General features: G+C 52.3%; 8 protein-coding genes across 8 annotated transcripts; 4 read left to right on the top strand and 4 right to left on the bottom strand.

Annotated features, from left to right (window-relative positions):
• Positions 1-113: 113 nt before the first annotated feature.
• Positions 114-2,939, bottom strand: BO97DRAFT_378236 (Golgi transport complex subunit COG4). Its single transcript, XM_025693097.1, has 2 exons — positions 1,694-2,939; positions 114-1,637 (listed from the first exon to the last, which is right to left on the bottom strand). Exons 1-2 carry the CDS (start codon positions 2,885-2,887, stop codon positions 336-338), a joined length of 2,496 nt encoding a protein of 831 aa, XP_025546743.1. The 5' UTR covers positions 2,888-2,939; the 3' UTR covers positions 114-335.
• A 367-nt stretch (positions 2,940-3,306) lies between these two features.
• BO97DRAFT_378231 (SIR2 family NAD-dependent protein deacylase) lies at positions 3,307-4,886 on the top strand. Its single transcript, XM_025693096.1, has 2 exons — positions 3,307-3,602; positions 3,662-4,886. Exons 1-2 carry the CDS (start codon positions 3,480-3,482, stop codon positions 4,712-4,714), a joined length of 1,176 nt encoding a protein of 391 aa, XP_025546742.1. The 5' UTR covers positions 3,307-3,479; the 3' UTR covers positions 4,715-4,886.
• Positions 4,887-5,403: 517 nt separating this feature from the next.
• Positions 5,404-7,233, top strand: BO97DRAFT_438298 (putative hexokinase Kxk; the record flags this gene model as incomplete). The annotated part of the gene is made up of 5 exons (XM_025697905.1): positions 5,404-5,443; positions 5,500-5,622; positions 5,781-5,806; positions 5,885-6,292; positions 6,358-7,233. 5 exons carry the CDS (start codon positions 5,404-5,406, stop codon positions 7,231-7,233), a joined length of 1,473 nt encoding a protein of 490 aa, XP_025546741.1.
• Positions 7,234-8,161: 928 nt separating this feature from the next.
• On the top strand, positions 8,162-8,666 carry BO97DRAFT_446773 (uncharacterized protein; the record flags this gene model as incomplete). The annotated part of the gene is made up of 2 exons (XM_025698685.1): positions 8,162-8,386; positions 8,467-8,666. 2 exons carry the CDS (start codon positions 8,162-8,164, stop codon positions 8,569-8,571), a joined length of 330 nt encoding a protein of 109 aa, XP_025546740.1. The 3' UTR covers positions 8,572-8,666.
• A 463-nt stretch (positions 8,667-9,129) lies between these two features.
• BO97DRAFT_378225 (WD40 repeat domain-containing protein) lies at positions 9,130-11,396 on the bottom strand. The gene is made up of 4 exons (XM_025693095.1): positions 10,920-11,396; positions 10,369-10,860; positions 9,450-10,314; positions 9,130-9,385 (listed from the first exon to the last, which is right to left on the bottom strand). Exons 1-4 carry the CDS (start codon positions 11,262-11,264, stop codon positions 9,234-9,236), a joined length of 1,854 nt encoding a protein of 617 aa, XP_025546739.1. The 5' UTR covers positions 11,265-11,396; the 3' UTR covers positions 9,130-9,233.
• Positions 11,397-11,591: 195 nt separating this feature from the next.
• Positions 11,592-13,310, bottom strand: BO97DRAFT_399805 (STIMATE family protein). The gene is made up of 2 exons (XM_025694263.1): positions 12,517-13,310; positions 11,592-12,457 (listed from the first exon to the last, which is right to left on the bottom strand). The coding sequence occupies exons 1-2, from the start codon at positions 12,982-12,984 to the stop codon at positions 11,759-11,761; spliced, it is 1,167 nt and encodes a 388-aa protein (XP_025546738.1). The 5' UTR covers positions 12,985-13,310; the 3' UTR covers positions 11,592-11,758.
• Positions 13,311-14,047: 737 nt separating this feature from the next.
• BO97DRAFT_408911 (putative GPI anchored cell wall protein) lies at positions 14,048-15,151 on the bottom strand. Its single transcript, XM_025695964.1, has one exon. It carries the CDS (start codon positions 15,024-15,026, stop codon positions 14,313-14,315), a length of 714 nt encoding a protein of 237 aa, XP_025546737.1. The 5' UTR covers positions 15,027-15,151; the 3' UTR covers positions 14,048-14,312.
• Positions 15,152-16,864: 1,713 nt separating this feature from the next.
• Positions 16,865-19,152, top strand: gua1 (GMP synthase (glutamine-hydrolyzing)). The gene is made up of 9 exons (XM_025695963.1): positions 16,865-16,997; positions 17,098-17,239; positions 17,315-17,677; positions 17,737-17,896; positions 17,953-18,344; positions 18,399-18,694; positions 18,760-18,817; positions 18,870-18,950; positions 19,004-19,152. Exons 1-9 carry the CDS (start codon positions 16,929-16,931, stop codon positions 19,060-19,062), a joined length of 1,620 nt encoding a protein of 539 aa, XP_025546736.1. The 5' UTR covers positions 16,865-16,928; the 3' UTR covers positions 19,063-19,152.
• Positions 19,153-19,222: the final 70 nt, after the last annotated feature.

The raw sequence follows: 19,222 nt of genomic DNA, 5'->3' as shown, positions 1-19,222 counted from the left end.
CCCAGAGCGTGGGGTTCACGTGGCAGGGCTGCAGAATACCCCAATTAAGCTCGCAGCATCCAGAGCAGCAAACAATCAGCTTGATTGACGGAATACTGGTTGCTATTCTATTCGTTCAACAGCTATCACAAGAGCCCTACTGAGCAGCCCCATATGCAATTGACAATTGCATATGCGAAACCTTACATATCTATATGTGTAAATGTGTTTTCTACTTATATACATTTCTCCGCACCACGAATCCTCGACGTATAAACCCTGCAAACCCGCCCACAGACCTCTCTTGTTCCTTGTAAACCCTCCCGGTCTCATTATCTAGAAAGAAGCGAGATGGTCTAGGTTCGTCGAACCATAGCCCGAACCCTCATCCTCTCGTCCCTACCCAATTTCTCCACGACCTCTGCCGTCTCCCCGCCGCGCATCACATCGTCCCACTCGTCCTCGTCCATGCCCATCACCAGCACCATCTGCAAGCACCGCACAAACGCGTCACGGTGCCGATACCGACCCTGCGAACCACCCACGTCCACCGCCGCGCTAACCACGCCGGAGACATCGCGTTCGAGCCGCGTCGCGCCCAGCGCGTTGACCCGGCCGTGGTAGCTCCAGAGTCTCTTCTCCAGCAACCGCGCCAGATATGCCACTGTGACGGTCAGGAGGCGGTCGAAAGCCGATGGAGTAAGAATGCGGCTGATGGGGAGGAGGAGCTCGTTCCACGCGGTCGAGAAGCGCGGGCGAACCAACTCGGCGCCCGGGTCAGCTTCCCCGTCAGTGGCCGCCGCGTCATTGGCGCCGATGATCGGGTCGTCCGAGTCGTAGTACTCGTTCATATTGATGGCGGTGGAGGCGTTGTAGATAGTGCGCACGGGATCAGTGTCGTTCCGCGGTTGGTATTCGATGTCGCGGAAGGCGTCTGACAGGATGGGCCGGAGTCGATGTTTGATGACGTTGTTGAAGATGACTTGGACGCCGTCAGTGAGCAGGTCCGTAACCTTAGACTCGAAGGAGCTGGCGAGAGAGTGGAGGGTTTGAGAGGCCAGCTGGGCTTCTGTGGGATTTGGGAAGAGGGCTTGGATGGGGTCTGTGGCGACGGTCGAGGAGGGGTCGGATGGGTTGGCAATTTTCTGTTCAGTATGTTTGTGAAGAATGCGCTGGATATAGTCGACTGCTACGTCGAGGTTGTTGATGAGCACGAGGAAGGGAATGGTGAGGGATTCTGGAGGTTGGGCGCCTTGTACTGCGGCGCGCGGGTAGCATTCGTCACGCATCTTGCGTTGGGTCATGCCAATGAAATCGGAGCCGAGCACGCGCGAAACAGTCGGGACGACGTTGCTGACGACGCTGATCTGCGAGGTAGCCAGGGACTGTTGCAGGACTTTGTTGACGATGTACATGATGTCGTCAACCGCTGAGGTTATGTGTGGCGGGTCAGCCTTCAGAGGTTTATGCGGATTGAGAGTCAGGCCGGAGGGCTGCTCGTCGAGCTGGAAGGCCTTTTCAACGGAGCGGCGAAAGAAGAAGGTGGTCATGGTGTTGAAAGGGCCAGCAAGACGGTCGTTTATCTTTTGAGTGAGGGAAGAATCGCGAAGGAACTCAGGGAGGGTGAACACGTTGCGGGAAACTTTCTCTGCTGGAGACTGGTAAATTGTCAGTATCAGGTTATAGCGAGAGAACTGTAGCGACTGAAACATACGTTGCAGGTATCTGCTAGGAAGCGACAGTACAAAGACCAGCGTCCGAGCATGACAGCCATCTCGTTGAGGAGCCCATCGATTTCCTTCATGTCTACACCTTCGTCCTCGGCAGCTCCATCGCGGACGGCCGGTGAGTTAGATCGAGGCGTGCCGCCGCCGCGCTGAGGCGGCAAGAAGCTTTGAACCAGAAAAGTGAAGGCGTAAGACTTTATATCTGTTAGCTTGCGATCCAGGTGACGCTCATCGCTCCAGGTGTCGAGGATGATGCCACCCTGGACATCAGCCTCAAGCTGGAGACGCTCGATAACACGATTCATTTTACGTGGGCCATAATGACGCTCGACGAGACCGCTGTGGCCGTCAATGATTTGAGCGATATGTTCAAACAGCTTGGTAAGCGCGCTGGCATAAAAGAAGCCATCCTTCGCCTGGCCGCCAGCCGCATTAAGATTGGATCGAGCGCGGGCGGCGACGCCCTGGCAGACATAGCGACCGTAGACGTCAAGACCGACCTCGGAGCGACCAATGAGGGGGAAGAGCTTGAAGAAGCGAGTGATACGGGCGCCGTTGTTCTCCTGAACGGCCTTGTCGAACTCGCGCAGGAAAAGACCGCAGAGCGACTCAGCGGCGTTGTCGAGGGTGACATGGGGCGGATCAGGCACCTCCGCGGTGGGCACCATCTCCGCGGCAAAAGCCCCATGGATCACCTCCGGGGGAATCTTGGCTGCACGATGGAGGTAACTCGCCGCTGTCTCCCAGTCCTGCGGAGCCCCCATGGAACCAGCCACGCCCAGTACGCATGCCTTCAGCTCAGCGACCTGATCCACCACAGTCAGAGTAGCTTTCACGCGGGACTGCTCTCGGTCTAAACGGCGGACGGCGCTGGAGATGCGGTCGGCGGTGGTGGCCGCATCGGCGAGCATCCCATGGCTAATAGTGCGCGTGGTGCTGGTTTGAGACCCTAGGTTGGCGCGAAGCAAATCCAATCGCCCGAGTTCGCGCGAGAAATCTTTCTGAGAGGCAACAAGAGCATCTAGACGGGCGGTTACTGAGGCTTCTTGCTCATGTAAGTGAGACAGTGCGGCCTTGATCTCGGCGATGGAGCTGGCATTAAATATGGTAGTCGTGGCGTTGTTTGGGGCGGATGCGATATCGAGATGGCCATTGATCGGACCAAGGAGTGAGTTAACCATTTCTAACGAGGGAAGAGAGCAGCATTCGGCTGCGACACCATTCAATGTGTCGAGGAGAAGGGATGGAATGGAAAGGAGACATCGAAGCCATTCCGAACAACATGGCCGTATTCTGGCAGGCGGTCAGCGGGCGGGGCGTCCTGCCTCAGGTGAAAATACATACACAGCCCTGCAGTACGATAAGCTGAAAGCGAGAAGCTTTTTTTAATTTATTTTTTCCTTCCTGGTAGAACATATTGATTGAGATATCTGTATACATCCAAAGCTAGAGTCTCGGTTAGAGTCTCGGCGACAATTCTTAAGACTAGTTAATGTAGCCGATTCTGAGAATATAATCTAAACTACAAGAGTGGACACCTCAGGCTCGATATCAGCTTCTTGAACTTTTCTTTTTTCGGAATTTCACCGTTTTCCGCCTCGACGTCATCCCCAGAAATTCTTCCATTGCATCGAACGACACTTTCAGCTGTGTTCTTCGCATTTACGCTGGTCACGCTCTCTACAACGCGCCTTTTACTACATAGAGTAACATCCATCAATTAAACCCCAATTCCACGAAATCCGACCTCGAATTGACCGTGTCGCGCGCATCATGGGCAACGAATCCTCCACTGTGGTGGACGAGGAGACTATCCCATCCGTGCTGGAGAAGCGCACCATTGAGGCAGTCGCGAATTACATCTTGGAGAAAGATGTGCGACGTATTGTGGTGATGGTGAGGAAATCTTATACACCGCATGCGCAGTTGCTGACAATACCCCCACGATATTTTAGGTGGGTGCAGGCATCAGTACCTCGGCCGGTATACCCGATTTTCGCTCCCCCGACACGGGCATTTATTCCAATCTTGCCTACCTGGATCTGCCCGATCCTGAAGCCGTGTTTGACATCGGTTTCTTCCGCGAGAACCCTAAGCCTTTCTACACTTTGGCCCGCGAGCTTGCCCCCGGTCGATACCGACCCACCATCGCACATTCATTCATCAGACTCCTCTACGAGAAGGGTCGCCTACTAAAACATTTCTCGCAGAATATCGACTGTCTCGAGCGTCTGGCGGGGGTTCCCGGCGAGATGATTGTTGAGGCCCACGGAAGCTTTGCGACCCAGCGGTGCATCGATTGCAAGGCGGCCTACCCGGATGACCGGATGAAGGCGGCTGTTGACAAGGGAGAGGTACCTCACTGTCCTCAGTGTAATGGGCTTGTGAAGCCGGACATTGTTTTCTTTGGGGAAGCGCTACCGTCCGACTTCTTTGACAGTCGCGATTTGCCCGAACAGGCCGATCTCTGCATTGTGATGGGCACCAGCCTGACGGTGCAACCGTTTGCTAGTCTTCCCGGGTTTTGTCGTGATGGGGTGCCCCGGGTCTTGATCAACATGGAGCGGGTAGGAGGACTTGGGTCACGCCCAGACGATGTCTTGGTGCTGGGCGATTGCGACACTGGTGTGCGTCGGTTCGCTCGCGCATTGGGCTGGGAAGAAGAATTGGAGGCGTTATGGGAAACCACCAAGCTGCCGGAAGAACCAGGCGCACAGACGGCAGAGGATGGGCCTTCTCGGACACGCGAAGAGCAGTTACAGGAAGAGGTTGAGCGTCTCACAAATGAGGTCGATCGCACGCTAGGTATCTCGCAAGCCTACGAGCAACGTGTCCGACAACAATTAGGGAGCCCTGTCGTGGGGAAAGCGGATCGCGCAGATCGAGCCGATCCGGCGAATAACAACGGCAGCTCGCATGCGGGGGAGACAGGCACCGAAGGACTGGCCCATGTCTTCCCCCATCTGGCACAGGCCACGAAGAAACTCAGCCTGGAAAATCCCAAATAATTGGCTTCTTGACGAAGACGGGATGGTATGGGAGGAAGCAAGATGGGCGTGGGTGGCTGGTTGACTATCCCGTCCGGATCGGGCGTGTCGACCCTGGAAAGTGCTGATGATGATAATAATGACCTTGATGATACCGATGATCGATAAAAAACAAACGTACCAAGGTAAGAGTATCTGTTGTATACATTAATGAATGATTTAGAGGGAATAACACGCATTGGGATATAGAACTGGATGGGAGATAACTCCAGCCCTAATCCACCTCACCTCTAATTTTCCTTCCGAGCATTCCTGACCTCCCCACTGCCGCAGAAGGGAAGTGGAATAATCCCTGGCTTATTTACTCGATTATATAAAGACGTTCGATCACATTTCAAGGATCACTACGGTGTACTCTAATCCTAATCTTCGAATCACATCGTATTTATTATTGACCCGCCGCGACCCAAGCCAGTCACCGGTGAGGAGCACACGCCCCGACTGGCCAGTTGCCCCCGATAATATTCCCCGCCATCCGACCTTCGCCCCACGTCGTCATCGTTGTCTTTCTTCTCTCTCTTTCTCTCTCCTCTTCCTCCCTCCTCTCTTCCCTTCATTCTTTTCATTTCCTGCTGTGCCATCCGCTTCAACCACTTCTATCCTTTTCATTTCCCTTCTAACTCAACCTCTATCAATCATTACTATTCACAATGGTCGGACTCGGTCCCAAGCGTCCACCCTCCCGCAAGGGTGCGTCTCCTTACTTTCCCTCCTCGGGATGCCGATTCCCATTAACCCGACCATAGGATCCATGGCCGATGTGCCCCAGAATCTCCTGCAGCAGATCAAAGAGTTCGAGGAAATGTTTACCGTGGACCGTGCTACTCTCAAGAAGGTTGTCGACCACTTCGTCAAGGAGCTGGAAAAGGGTACGTCATAGAGATTGATTCCTCTCCGGTGACCCCCACCCCTCTTCCCCTTCAATAACGTTGATATATATTCAAAACAAATTGCTTTCTCCGAACAAATCAATAAGGTCAATGGATTTATTTTTCAAGCTGACCATCTATGAGCTTAATGTGAACAGGTCTCAGCGTTGAGGGTGGTAACATCGTGAGTATGGCCTGACCGGGCAATTCAGCCCCACCATAAAGAAGGATTGGATGGGCTAATTGGTCAATTTTGCTTCAGCCTATGAACGTTACCTGGGTCATGGGATTTCCTGATGGTGATGAGCAGGGAACTTTCCTCGCCCTGGATATGGGTGGTACCAACTTGCGTGTTTGTGAAATCACCTTGACCAAAGAGAAGGGTGGCTTCGACATCACCCAGTCCAAGTACCGTATGCCCGAGGAGCTCAGAACTGGCACTGCCGAGGAGCTCTGGGAGTACATTGCCGACTGCTTGCAGCAATTCATCGAATCCCATCACGAGGGCGAGCAGCTCTCCAAGCTTCCCTTGGGTTTCACCTTCTCTTACCCCGCCACTCAGGATTACATCGACCATGGTGTCCTGCAGCGCTGGACCAAGGGTTTCGACATCGATGGAGTGGAGGGTCACGACGTTGTTCCTCCTTTGGAGAAGATTCTCAAGGAGAAGGTGGGTTTTCTTGAATGCGTGTCCTGGGCTGCAGCGTGCTAATGTGATGCTGTCGCAACTTACAGGGTCTGCCCATCAAGGTGGCCGCCTTGATCAACGATACTACTGGAACCCTCATTGCCTCCGCCTACACCGATCCCGCTATGAAAATTGGCTGTATTTTCGGTACGGGTGTCAACGCCGCCTACATGGAAAACGCGGGCTCTATTCCCAAGTTGGGTCACATGAACCTGCCTGTCGATATGCCCGTGGCCATCAACTGCGAATATGGCGCATTCGACAATGAGCATATTGTGCTCCCCCTCACCAAGTACGACCACATCATCGACCGGGACTCTCCTCGTCCGGGCCAGCAAGCTTTCGAGAAGATGACCGCCGGTCTCTACCTGGGTGAGATCTTCCGTCTCGCTTTGGTGGATCTACTGGAGACTCATCCTGGCCTCATCTTCAACGGCCAAAACACTTCGGAGCTGCGCAAGCCCTACCTTTTGGACTCGTCCTTCTTGGCTGCCATTGAGGAGGATCCGTACGAAAACCTCCAAGAGACGGAGGAGCTCCTGGAGCGCAAGCTTAAGATTAAGGCGACCCAGCCCGAGCTGGAGATGATTCGTCGCCTAGCAGAGCTTATTGGTACCCGCGCCGCTCGTCTTTCGGCCTGCGGTGTTGCCGCCATCTGCAAGAAGAAGAACATCGAGTCGTGCCACGTGGGTGCCGATGGTTCCGTGTTCACGAAGTATCCCCACTTCAAAGCCCGTGGTGCTCAGGCACTGCGGGAGATCCTCGACTGGGCTCCCGAGGAGCAGGACAAGGTCTCCATTCAGGCTGCCGAGGATGGTTCCGGTGTCGGTGCCGCCCTCATCGCTGCCTTAACTCTGAAGCGCGTCAAGGCGGGTAATCTCGTGGGTATTCGCGACGCAAACGACATGAAGACCCTTCTCTAAATACGTTAAGCGGGAGGAGGTAATTTTTGGACTTTCCAGCGTGGTGTTTGAGGACGATGATGGATGATTATAGTGACATAGAATTGAAGAGAAGGACAGTACATACAGCGAAGATGAAAGGCCACCAGTGCAGTGCCTAAGACAGCTATACAGGATTCCGCGAGAAATTGAAAGTTTTCGATAGACGGTAACAGAATCCGTCCCGTGAGTGTGTGTAACAAGCTCTTCTGATCGATACACATACATGCCAATCATGGACCGGCCGACCCCAACCTTTACCTTGACCTTGAGTAAGAATCATCCGGGTTGATCAAGACGGTTGGAGGCTGAGAATGTTGATGAACCCTGATTAGATAGATGGTTGACGCGGGCGCAGGAGGGCCTGAAAGGGACTCGGAGGGAGATTGGAGAATCAAGTACGACCGGAGGGCTTTCCCTCTCTCAGCATTCCGAGACCCCCTCGGAATGTACAAAAGCTTTTTCAGCTTGTGTCTGCCCCGGTTGATCGTCATTTGCACCTGCTCACTTATAATCACGGTCTCGTGCCAGTCCTGAGGACCCAATTGTGTCTAGATGATCATCCCTTGCCCTACTTAGTTCTTCACCACCAGCCCGTAAGGGAAAATTCCTGGGGGGATGCTCCCTTCGTAAACCGCGTAGATGCACGCGAAATGTAAGACAACCCTAGACTCCCAACCGTCGCGTGTCTCGTGGCAGTAGAAAGATTGGAGATGCTAACCCAGCCTTTTCAATCCCTCGATGTTCCTGGCATGTAACACCGGATCTCCTGTGGAAATGAACCCTAAATAAATACTGTTGGAAGCTCCTGTTCCATCCTCTGACACTTTGCACACTCACTTCCAGTTCTTTCTTGCCTCCTCAACAGACTCAGCTGTGTTTAGTCCTCAATTCCTTCCAGTCTGCCACTATGAAGTTCTCACTCGCCCTCCTCGCCACTGCTGCCCTCACGGCCACAGGCGCCCTTGCCCTGCCCCACGGCAACACGGGCATGGCCACGATGGAGGACAGCCCCGACAGCGCCACTCAGACTTCTTCCCAAGAGTCGTCATCCTCGCCTTCCTCCAAGCCCAGCAGTAGTAGCAGCAACACAAGCAGCAGCCCCAGCCCGAGCAAGGCGCCGGCCAGTCAGACTGTCCGTTCTCCTCTCCTCATCCTTACCGATCGATATCTTCCCTCATTGTAGAATCTGGACTAACGAGAATGCGTACGCAGGAAACCGATACCGACTTTGTAAGAAGATCCTTCCCCTCATTGCCCTCCCTCACAGTGATCAATTTTCCACCTGGGTTCAACCGTGGAGATTTGATTGAGCCTTGAGGCACTTATCCATGCATATCCATTTATGTTTTCATCTCGATTCAATACGCCACCCCCCACCCCCCACTCTCAATGCAAATAGCTAACCGTGACTTGGTTGCACATAAAAGCTCACAGGTTTATTGGGTTCGGTAAGCTTTTGTCCCAGTCACCCCCTCCCTTTCGTTGTACTACCGCGCCCCCAAAGGATTCTCTAGCTAACGAGTGATATCTATGATGCTCTAGATCGGTCTTGGCGGTCTTGTAAGTTACACTCCTTTTGACGATGTAGCAGCAAGCCTGCTGGCGGGGTGGGAGCGTTGCGTGAATCTTTGGGGAACAAATGTACTAATCTATCTCCAGCTAGGTTAGAAGTGGTGGGATGGATTGGAATGGAATTGGGCAGTTGGATTGTGGGGATAACGAGAACAAATACATTCTGGGGATAGAGCGAAGAAGAAGATTGACGGCAATAGAGGGAAAGGGAATAGGGAAATGTCCCGGAGGTTCTAATCATTGTGTTCAGCTTCTTCAGTATTTAGCTAATATGATTCTTAACAATAATCAAACCAGCTAGCTGCTCGACAAGATAGAAAACAAAGCTTATTGCAAAAATGCAACGACGTTTGATGCCAATTATCAGATCATGAAGATTCTCTATCTACTGATTCAATGCGCGACCTTCATCCGCGAATTTCCCACAAGCGAATCCGACCCTGTTCGTTACCCACGGCCAACTGTTCCGAGTTGGGCGAGATGGCTACGGCAGAGATACGGCCGAAGGGCGTGTTGGAGGTGGGCCAGTTGCGGTAAACCGTGCAGCTGGGGAGGTGGACTAAAAGGCGGTTAGCTTACTATTCGATCGAACCAGTCGAGGCTCAGAGTGTGCAGCAATATACCGATTCTCAAGGCATCACGCTTCCAGCGACTCGCCATCACGAAGAATTGTCCATCTGGCGCAAAGACCAAATGACTGATGGGCGTGGTGAGTTGGTCAAGCACGCGCACGGGTTCGGGGTTCCGAGGAATGAAAGTAGTCTGGGTGGCCTCATCCTCGTTGGACGCAGCAGCGGTAGCATAAGCAGCAGCCCACTCCCGACGGTCATACACGTTCACGATACCACTGGAGCTGCCGATGGCAACCCAGCGGTCACCGCCAAGCTGAGTGCGTCCGGAGCGTCCACCCAAGCTCAGCACCGTCGTGCCGACCGCGCCAGCATCGACCCAGCGGGCGACCACTCGGTTCAAGCGGCTGTCCCATTCGGAGACCTCACCATTTTTGCTCACCACCGTCAGGCCCTCGCCGTCGCTCCACCAGGCGAAATCCGACACACCGCCCCGGCCGTCTACGCGGACCTGCGCGATCCACTGCGCTGTGTTGGAGTCCAGGATGTTGATGAGACCGCCACCTTTGCGCGACGAACCCACCAATCCCACGTATCGTCCGCACGGGGACAGCTTGAACCGCTCCATCGTCTTCTGTTCTTCCTTCCGGTCTGACGTGCCGTTGACCTTGTCCACCTTGCCGGTCTCCAGGTCCCAGATGTGAAGGTATCGTCGACGTCCAGACGCAAAGATGCGATTTCCGCTGGGCAGGTGGAATGCAGAGGTGTGGATCGGCGTATGCCGGATGTGGAAGGAAGTGAGAAGAGGGTTCGGAGCCTGGGCGGAGGGTGAGATATGATGCAAAAAGAGAGTAGCTGCCTGCCCAGAAGAGAGGAGTAGTGGGTAATGCGGGTGGAAGGAAAGCGAATCAATAGCCGACTATTGTTCTTGTTAGTCACCTAAATGTCTCGCAACAAGCAGGAAGACACTCACCGGCTGGTCCTTGCCGACGTCCTTGAGTCTCGTAATGTCAATAACCTCCTGACGCATCTTCCTCCTGCCACCAGGGCCCGTATTGTCCTCCAACTTGACGAGATCCGTGGCACCCTGGAGCAACTTCGCGAGGGGTTGCGTGGACGAGGGCTCCTCGTCATCCGTATCCATGTCGTCGGCGTCAGAATCGTCCTTCTGCTGGTTCTTCTCGGGATTCGCCCAGTCGGGCACAGGGTTCAGCTGAACAAATTGTCTGCGCAGTCGGCGAATGTATTCCTTGCCGCTGATCACATCTTCCGATTCCACGACGCGCAGCTTGCGCAGGCGCTGGTGGCTTGCGAGCGAGATCGCAATGCGCTCGTCGTCGCTATCATGCCACAACGCGGGTAGACCACTGGTCTCATCGTCGCTGTCCTCCTCATCGGAGCGTGTCGCAGGCACCTCGTCGAGATAAGTGGATACGGGTCCGGGCCCGGAATCAAGGAAGAAAAGCTGTACCGCGTGAATTCGGTTAGCATCTTCTTTCACAATGAAGCCAGAAGGTAACATACATCAGAGTCGGCCAATTTACTCAAGTCTTGTTCCTCATCGTCGTCCTCTGAATCATCACCATCTCCCATTTCATCATCACTTTGGTCCGCTAGGACCAGACCGTGCTCATGCTGGGTCTTCAATGCGCCGAGAAAACCATCGTCGTCGCCGAAGAGCATCTGTTCCAGCTTAAGTTCCGCCTCGTCCTTCTCAGGAATATCCGATTCATCACTGCTTCCTTCGCTGCTGGTGATGTCGTTGTCATCATCCTGGCCGCGAATGGGCTTGCCCGCCTCGTAGACCAAGCGCGAAGATGCGTCTTCGGACTTTTGGCGGGTCTTTTCCTTGACGTTCGATTTGGGCATTGTGGGCTGGTCCACCTTCTTCTTGGCGGGAAAGCCCTGAGATCAAGCAGACAGGCGAGTAAAGACTGCGTTTACCTTTTCTCGAAAAGCGAGAGGAATCAAGAAATTGCAGTCAATCAAAGACAATTGTCAATGAAGGTAGAGTTGCAAATGCGATGCCCGCCGCCGAGCAATAATTTTCTTCCCTTGGCCGGCAGATACGGGCGGTGAGCTCTGCGGTAGACACATGTTTACAATATGAAAGTTTCGCGCATACGTCGCAAGCAAGGCGTCCGAACAGTTTACGCAAATGAATTGATAACCTTGTGCTCAAGTGGTATTAAACAAAGTAGCAAGTGTAAATTATCATGGCTAAGGGTTCATGTACACGTCCATTCATGCAGCCAACTCAATATGTGTATAAACAAGCGCCATGCCTTTACGGACCATAGATCAATAACAGTTTAAAAATACCAAAACGCCGCAAGGTAGCTTGTGAGAGTAGAGAGTCGTTATTATGTATCTGCTTTTTGACCTTTCGGCTTGTTGGATGAGAATGATAGCCCGAATTCATCTCGGTCGCTTCCTGACCTGGCCGATACCGTTGCTGATGATGCTGAGCTGCATTCGCCATGGGTCGCGGGATTATATTCCACCGAGTCAAACCGCACCAGATCTTCCTTCCCTGGTGTATGGCTCTCCATGCGGGCACTTCCATCCTTGCCCAGTGAGTCATCGTCCGAGTCAAATGAAGTGCCATCATCCAGACCCGCTAGCAATCCATGACTGTGCTCGTCGTCATGGTCGCCTGCTCGATCACCACTATTCTCTTCGACCAGAGTGTTCTGTGACAAGGAGAGTGGTTTCTTGATGAAGGTATCGATAATATAATACTGGATCGCGTTCATGATGACCGGGAAAAGCAGCATGACAAAAATGATTTGAACCGCTGTATTGCCCTCTGTCCACCGTAGGGCCCAATCACCCACCTTTACGATGAAAGGCAGCAACTGAATGATGAAAAAGACACAAATCTTCATCCATAGTAGTCCGAGAAAGTAGATCATCGACTGTTTGAACCACCAGGAGGCGCGAGGCGGGCGACCGTAATTTCCAGACTCAATAGACTCCGGTGGGTTCGCAAGAGGGGTGAACATGGCGATGCGATTCAAGATGTGTAAGGTGAAAATCAGGATAGGGATACCAAGAGTAGTCTGCAGTCGCCGACTGGTCAGTTACCAAACTAGCGCCACCTAGGGCCAAGATCACTCACATCTATTCCTAGATTCAAAATATAGAATGAACATGGGTTCGGCTTGTAGTTGCTTTGAATTTCAAATTGACCGGCTGAGAACATCGACATGAGGAGATTCGCCAGATGCAGCATGGCCGAGCCGAAGACTTGTTTCGAAACATCGAATGCCCACACCTTCACAGGCCGTTGAGGTCTTTCCCGCCAGCGCTTATAAACCAACGATAAGAGCGCCAGAGCTCCAAGTGCAGCCTGCACCAGCAGAGAGAACGGACCAAGGAGCCTACATTCTCCACTGTCCTCCTCATCTCTCCCGGAATCCGAGGCAGCCGAATAGGAGGCGGATTGTTGTGTGGTAGCAGACGGGGAAGGTGTGGGAGAGGCGCTCAAGGCTGAATGAGCCCCAATAGATGATGCTTCGACACCGCTACTGAGGACTGCGAGTACAGTTGCTGCTGCGAGGATGGCAGTCAGTGATGTTTGGGCCATGGCGCCCGTCAAGCTCTTTTCACTCTGTCTAGGACGCAGAAAGCAGGTGAGAGACAGAGTCTGGAGGGGAAGCGAAAGTGCTCGGAAGATGAATTCGGGGCGGGCGGTGGCGGTTTGGCTGATGAGGAGCGAGCAGTTTCACTAGTGATGCAAGACGGCGGCGGGTTGCCTATCTTGCGAGGGATGATCGTATCGCGGGCATAGGGTAAAGGCACTTTCGTTAGGGTTGATTATCAAGACAGAAATGAAATTAAACTGGATTCCAGCAGGCCAGTCGTCAGGTTAAGTACCGAAAGACTACGTACTTGTGAGTATTCAGGATTTTCTCTTACTCTAATTGATGCGGGGGAATTGAAATGACTAAAAGTCACAGTCAAACATCCGGGCGTGAGAGAGTGACACCGCCTACTTGGGACAGTGCGCGTGTGACGTGATGGACTCTCCCTCTCATTAATCAGTCAGGTCACTAGAGGAGGACCCTTGCTTCCTTATTCGGGACTAGTCAATGAACCCTGAGAAACAGAGATGACTAATATGGCAATTGTGCCAAATCACTGCATGGATTGGTTGTCGCCGGAACAGTACTTATTCAATTAACTACCTTAGATCAGTTCTAAGCACTCATAGTACAGTATGAACTAGGGCATACCATACCAAAGGTAATAGTCTATGCCCTTCAAAGAAGATTGCGAAGAACCAAGCCTATTGATCATAGTCCAGCGTAATTAGAGTGTTGTGCTAGACTGGAACTAAGTATACCGATCCTATGATAAATAGCACAAGCTCTGCGAATGGTTGGGAGTGGCACCGCTCCCTAGGACTAGTGATATACTAATGCAGGGTCATGTCTCGCGATGAGATCATCCCGGCTTCAAGGGTTCATCTTACAGTGGTGGAACCAGCTACGGAGGTTGGCTTGAATCAGTTTCGCGACACGATGCGTTCTGCTGTGTTTCAAACCTCCTACTAAGCTATATACTCATCAAAGGTGAGTATACTGGTCGGAAATAAAGCCTGTCCAGACTAGAAGGAGTAAATTGATAATAGATAGACGTCTTTACAACAGAGTTCCATTTCAATGGCAAAGTGGCAAGATTCTAAGTTCCAAGCGTGGCGCGCGTTGGGACCCAATATCGTTATGAGTTCCCATTAAACTGCAATGATGGTATTATGTGAGCATAAGGGAAGACGAACAAGTTATCAAGTTATGTGCATATGCATACGCATGTCGGTGTCAAGGAAATAGTACAGGGCGTCTGACCCCCTCATCAATGTTTGCTATCCCAGCTGATCAGGCAGTCATGCCGACAGTCAGGTCCAAGCCACGCTCACAGCAAGCCAATGACAGCAACAAAAGCAGCAGCAAAGGCGCCACCCAGAGTCATGGCTTTCTGACCAGCCGCGCCATTGGAGGTGCTGGAAGCACTGGGACCCGAAGAGGTGTTGGAAGCAGATGCAGTCTCGGTAGCGGCGCTGCCAGTAGCAGCAGTAGTAGAATCGCTCTTGCTGCCACTCTCAGACGAGCCAGAAGATGTTCCTGTCGCCTTGGCAGAGGCCGAGAGCTTCTCCGCGCCCGCAGTGACCGTCACAGGCGCGTACTTCATCAGGCGAGCAGGCAGTGAGGCTGCTCCGGAAGTTGAGTAAGAAGTTGTTTCGCCGCTGAAGGCGACGGTGGCATCCATGGAAATGGAACAAGAGGCACCCTGGGTCACGGAGGTGATATCGCAGTCTTCGACGAGGGTGACAGTATATTCCGCGCCATCGGTACTAGACGTGATGACGGCGCTCACGGTGAAAGTAGAAGGACCCTCAGTAATGGTAACTGGGCTGTGCAGGCCACAGGTCGATGCAGCGGCAGAAGGGCCGCAGACAATAGCAACAGTGGTGGTGTCCCCATTGACGTCGATGATGCTCGCTTCCACATCGTCATAGGGAATGGTCTCCTCTCCGGGCTGAAAGAGGTCGATAGTGGTCGTGGCGGCAGTAGTGAGTGTTGCGAGGCCAAGGGTGGCAGTGATGGTCAGAAGATTAGTGGTGCGCATTGTAAAGGTGAATAAAGATCGAATGGCTGGAAAGTGGGAAGACAGTTTTTCCTATTAGAAGATGCTTTGAAGTATATTGTAATTGAGGGATAGAAGGACTAAAAGAAGGAATAAACATATACAGCACAACCGGGGAAACGAAGAAATGAGCGAAGAAAAAGAGCCCGTGGATACGAGAGTGCTTTATTTATTCTCCATGCCCACTGCTATGTGAATCTTGAAAGTTTGGCTAAAATAACAATAGAGCCCGATATGCTTCAGTCTAACCTTGCCCAGAGGGACCCTTGGGGGTTTCGGACACCGAATCGATTGATGGGTCAGGCACCAACCTCTTCTCCATAGCCATAGCCATGGGCGTCGAGGTAGAGGCAAACATGCACTTTGCGGCTCAAACCAATTGGCGCGGTCCCCTACTTCGTATCGAACCTGGGATAGACCTCTTGAAGGTCCACTTTATTGACTCTTCTCAGCCAAGTGCGATTGGAGTGGCGCTTCCTACAGGTCCCATTCGCCTATTACAGTGATACTCCCCATCGTGCTGTGAAACAGTCGGTTGATTCCTTCGGTGAATGCATCGAAGCTCCTGCGTCCGGAATCATGGATCTATTTGTCGATTTCCTCAATCAAATAGCGAAATGGATCTCTCATAGCTCAACTACCCTCCGTAAATCCGCCCTACCCCTTTTCGCTGACAGCTCGTATCAGGTCCCTGCGAGAGTTAGTCTAGGTCGCTTGCGGGATGGTTTGATTTCTTCACAGACGGGAAGTATAGTATCGATTTAATTCCTTTCCTACTATTTTAGTTTAGCCAGGTGGGCTATAGGCGCCACCTAGAGGACTCTAGACTCAGAGCGTGCGGGCGCTTCGCCCGCCAGGTCACTGCAGCATCGCCACCATGCTGCTCCCGAGTCCCGACCGGTTTTGAGCCAAGTGTGTCTGGCAGAAACATGGCCAATGGGAGTCATCAAATGATACTAGCTGGCGCTCCAGTTCCCTCTTCGCCAGTGCTCCTCAATCCCTCACAAACCTTGTGGTGATCTGGGGATTCGTCGCCAAGAGGTATCTCGAACTTGAGTTCGTCCTTGCCTCACTATCTAGGGCACGCAACGTGATCGATTATGTCAGCTAGACAGCACTGTTCACTTCGAGATGCCAGTGTACACAGGTCACACGACCCTAGTTATGGCTCATGTGAGTCGTTCCCAATTTCACGTGATGCCAAGCCCTTTAGTAAGCAAGAACAAACCACACGACCTTATAAATTACTGTAAAATAATCATGAATTTTATAGTTCTAGTATAAAAGGGATTAATACTATATATTTTACTAAGTAGATAAACCCCAACTACCCTAATATAAAAAAGTATATAAGGTATTCCCTAATATATTTACCCTAATACTAAAGTCTTCAGCCTTAAATTCCTAATATAATTACCCTATGTAGTTACCCTGATATAGTTAAGTACTTAGCAAGTACTTAACTATATCAGGGTAACTACATTAGGGGTGTAAGAGTATTGAAAAAGGTAGTGTGGTTCAAAATCTATTTTTCTTGTGTGTAACGGCTCATGTGGGCATCACATGACCAAAAAACCGCTTACTAAGCCATTTCGAACCACACGACCGATTTTAATGACCCAGCTGACCTGTAACCACGAGATGCCACGTGAGATCCTGTCTGATAACCGTTAGCATTATCTCCCTGACCGCCCGGGCCTCGGACTAATCACTCCTGCTGCTATACCATCGGGCGCGTCTCACCGCCCGGCAGAAAAAGGCAACGGGAAGAGAAAGAAAAAAAAAGTGCAACCGGGTTCCCCCTCTGACTTTCTCTTCCTCGCCATCATTCAATTCCTTCTATCTTCTGTTCAATTGGGACGAGCGATTGAAAGAACCGTTATAATGGCCGACCAGGAGATTCCTCATGCCACCTTTGATACCATTCTCACTTTGGACTTTGGTTCTCAATACGTCAGTTCCCTCCCCGCTTCCTCTCCCTCTTCGAGATCGGGATGTGCATATACCCCGCCTACCGCAATCTGAGTCACTGACACCTTTTCCCACCACACAGACTCATCTCCTGACCCGGAGACTGAGAGAGATCAATGTCTACAGTGAAATGCTTCCTTGTACACAAAAGCTGGCCGATCTCCCTTTTAAGCCCAAGGGTATCATCCTGTCCGGTGGTCCCTACAGTGTCTATGAGGAGGGCGGTAAGTGAATCAATGAAGCTGAAGCTCGATTTCTTCCGGCCGGATTGACTCATTCCACCCCCTCCCCTCCTATAGCACCCCACGTTGATCCTGCCTTCTTCGATCTCGGAGTTCCGATCCTCGGTATCTGCTACGGTCTGCAGGAGATTGCTTATCGCCTGGACAAGAGCAACGTCATCGCCGGTACCGAGCGCGAGTATGGCCACGCCGACCTGAATGCTAAGCGCCTCGACTCCGAGGGTCACGTCGACAAACTGTTTGCCGGTATCGAGGACGACATGCTGGTTTGGATGAGCCACGGTGACAAGCTGGCTAAGCTGCCTGAGGGCTTCCACACCATTGCCACCTCTGCCAACTCCCCTTATGCTGGCATTGCCCACGAGTCCAAGCCCATCTACGGTGTCCAATTTCACCCCGAGGTCACTCACACTCCTAAAGGTACGCTGCATTCTTCTGGCATCGAGCGATACGCCGTCGCTGAGTCCTGACCCGCCCAGGCACAACTCTCCTCAAGAACTTCGCCGTCGACATTTGCGGTGCCCAACAGAACTGGACCATGTCCCGCTTCGTCGACCAAGAGATCTCCCGTATCCGCAATATGGTTGGTGAGACCGACCATGTCCTGGGTGCCGTCAGTGGTGGTGTTGACTCCACAGTGTAAGTGCCGAATCTCGACTTCTCACTGGATTGTGAATGTTAACAACTATCACTAGGGCTGCCAAGCTAATGAAGGAGGCGATCGGGGACCGCTTCCACGCCGTTCTCGTCAACAACGGATGTATGCGCCTGAACGAATGCGATATTGTGTCTGAGACTCTCAACAAGCACCTGGGCATCAATTTGACTGTTGTTGACGCCTCCAAGCGTTTCTTGGACGGCCTCAAGGGTGTCACCGACCCCGAGAAGAAGCGCAAGTTTATTGGTGGTACCTTCATCGACGTCTTTGAGGAGGAGGCCCAGAAAATTGAGGCCGAGGCCGAGCACGCTGGCGCCAAGATCAAGTGGTTCTTGCAGGGTACCCTCTACCCTGATGTCATTGAGAGTATCTCGTTCAAGGGTCCCTCTGCCACTATCAAGACCCACCATAATGTTGGCGGTTTGCCTCGTACGTTAAACATTCTTGCGCTGTCAGAAACGCCGCAAAGCTGACCCGCTACAGAGCGCATGATTGATGGCCAGGGCATGAAGCTCATTGAGCCTCTCCGTGAGCTGTTCAAGGATGAGGTACGGGCTCTGGGCCGCCAGTTGGGTATTGCTCACGAGTTGGTGATGCGCCACCCCTTCCCCGGACCCGGCATTGCCATTCGTGTCCTGGGTGAGGTTACTCCGGAGCGTGTCGAGATTGCCCGCCGTGCGGACCACATTTTCATCTCCATGATCCGCGAGGCTGGTTTATATGACAAGATCGCCCAGGCCTATGCCGCCTTGGACCCCAGCAAGGCTGTTGGTGTCATGGTAAGACCACTTTTCCTTTCTCGAACACTAGAGCTTTCGACTCTGATTACTAACCTCATCAACAGGGTGACAAGCGTGTCTATGCTGAGATCATCATCCTGCGTGCCGTCGAGACTACTGATTGTAAGTAGTTCTAGTCGCCTGAGACAAATCACCTTGACTAACCTTTTGTCAGTCATGACGGCCCGTGCCTTCCCCTTCGATAACGAGTTCCTAGCTCGCTGCTCGACCCGCATCATCAACGAGGTTCACGGCGGTAAGTTTGAGATTATGCATTGGCTGCAAGCCTTATACTGACTGCGAGTTCAGTGTCCCGTGTTCTGTACGACATTTCCAGCAAGCCTCCTGCCACCATTGAGATGGAGTAAATAGCGAGTTTTTTTACGAGATTTCCCACTTACTACCCATAATATTAGAGGTACGGAGTTAATGGTATAAAAGCGTTCGACCTAAAGGAGTGCCTATCTTCTCATCGTAGGTTGTAGGTTGTAGGGCGTAGTGCTTTAGTGGGGTCTATGCTGCGGATTG

The sequence above is a fragment of the Aspergillus homomorphus genome (genome assembly GCF_003184865.1).
Source record: "Aspergillus homomorphus CBS 101889 unplaced genomic scaffold BO97scaffold_62, whole genome shotgun sequence".
NCBI lineage: Eukaryota > Fungi > Ascomycota > Eurotiomycetes > Eurotiales > Aspergillaceae > Aspergillus > Aspergillus homomorphus.
This window is presented reverse-complemented; position numbering and strand designations above follow the sequence as displayed.